This window comes from Blastocystis sp. subtype 4 (assembly GCF_000743755.1).
Source record: "Blastocystis sp. subtype 4 strain WR1 chromosome Unknown seqid_0870, whole genome shotgun sequence".
NCBI lineage: Eukaryota > Bigyra > Opalinata > Blastocystidae > Blastocystis > Blastocystis sp. subtype 4.
The window spans coordinates 1-1,320 of NW_014568677.1; the positions used below are offsets into that span (position 1 = coordinate 1).

The following is a 1,320-nucleotide window of genomic DNA, read 5'->3' on the forward strand; positions in this document are numbered from 1 at the left end:
TATGAATGAAGCAACTATGATTAACTGGGCATTTGAAGCGAATAGCATGACAAGTGTGTTGAATGCTCCAGTTGGAATAAGCAAGTTGATGATTGGTGACAATTGTTGTGATGAAGTCAATTTCACTTCTCTGGATCTGAGTCGATTTGTTCATTTGAAGTCATTGGTGATTGGAAAGAACTCTCTGAATGAGATTGTGACAATCACAGGTGTTGAATATGAATTGTTGAATGAAGTGATTATTGGTGAGAATAGTCTGAGTTCATTGAGTCATTCGTGAGGAATTGAGTGTTAATTGATGACTAGATACACAGTGAATAATCGCAATACCTTGTTGAGTATTCCTTGGGATGTAACTGCACTGACTGTAACTGCCAATTCATGTAATGATAATACCATTAATGTGGTTGATTTGAGTTCATTCAAATTTGTTCGAAGTGTTGTGATTGGTGATAGCTGTTTCCAGTATGTTCAGATATTCTCGATAGTGGGACTCAATTGGCTTGAATCAGTCAGTATTGGTTCTTCCAGTTTTGGGGGTACTGGTTCATTATGGAAGGGTAGTGAGTTGAAGATTGTGAATTGTCCACAATTGAAGAGTTTGAGTATTAGAGCTGTTTCATTTGTTCGATACAATTGGTTTGAATTGTCTGAGTTGCCTCAACTGAAATCTGTTGTAATGACTAGTAATGCTTATCATGGTTGTTTTCGATATGCTTGTAATGCAGTATTCAGAGGTATGAATGATGGAAGAGATGGATTGTAGACTTGCCATCATTGGAGACTATTGATCTAGGAGATGGTGCCTTCCAATATGCAGAATATGTAGTATTTGAAAGTATGTGATAATAGGAATTGAACATATCAGATCTTCCTAAGTTGACAGTGTTACTATTACAGACTTGGTGCTTGGAAGGTTCGACTTCTACAAAGACAATTGATGTAATTCCCTATTACTATAAGAATACTCTTATCATGAGGAGTATGTATGTTAACAGTTCTAATCATCAGATCTAGTGATGATGTGTTTGAGAATATGGGTTTTGTAAGGTTAGAAAGTATCACATTTGGAAGTATCAAACAATAGATGTTAGATCACCTCTCAATATTGAAGTATCTGGTTCTAATCATTTCCAATACACTCACACTGTTGAAGTGAATAGTTGATGATTGGATTGTTGATTGAGATGTAGATGCATCTAGTCTTGTTCAGTTGATATTATCCAGAAGTGTTTATGTGAAAGCAACAGGTGAAGTGATTGATCTCAGTTCAATTCCATTATCAGTTGAGGATCTGAGGTTTGAGGATTATTCTCAAGT

The 1,320-nt window shown here is 35.8% G+C and overlaps 1 protein-coding gene across 1 annotated transcript; it reads left to right on the forward strand.

Annotated features, from left to right (window-relative positions):
* Positions 1-298: 298 nt before the first annotated feature.
* On the forward strand, positions 299-1,087 carry JH06_5756 (hypothetical protein; the record flags this gene model as incomplete). Its single annotated transcript, XM_014669223.1, has 5 exons — positions 299-458; positions 489-737; positions 767-825; positions 853-986; positions 1,018-1,087. 5 exons carry the CDS (start codon positions 299-301, stop codon positions 1,085-1,087), a joined length of 672 nt encoding a protein of 223 aa, XP_014524709.1.
* Between the last annotated feature and the right edge of the window lie 233 nt (positions 1,088-1,320).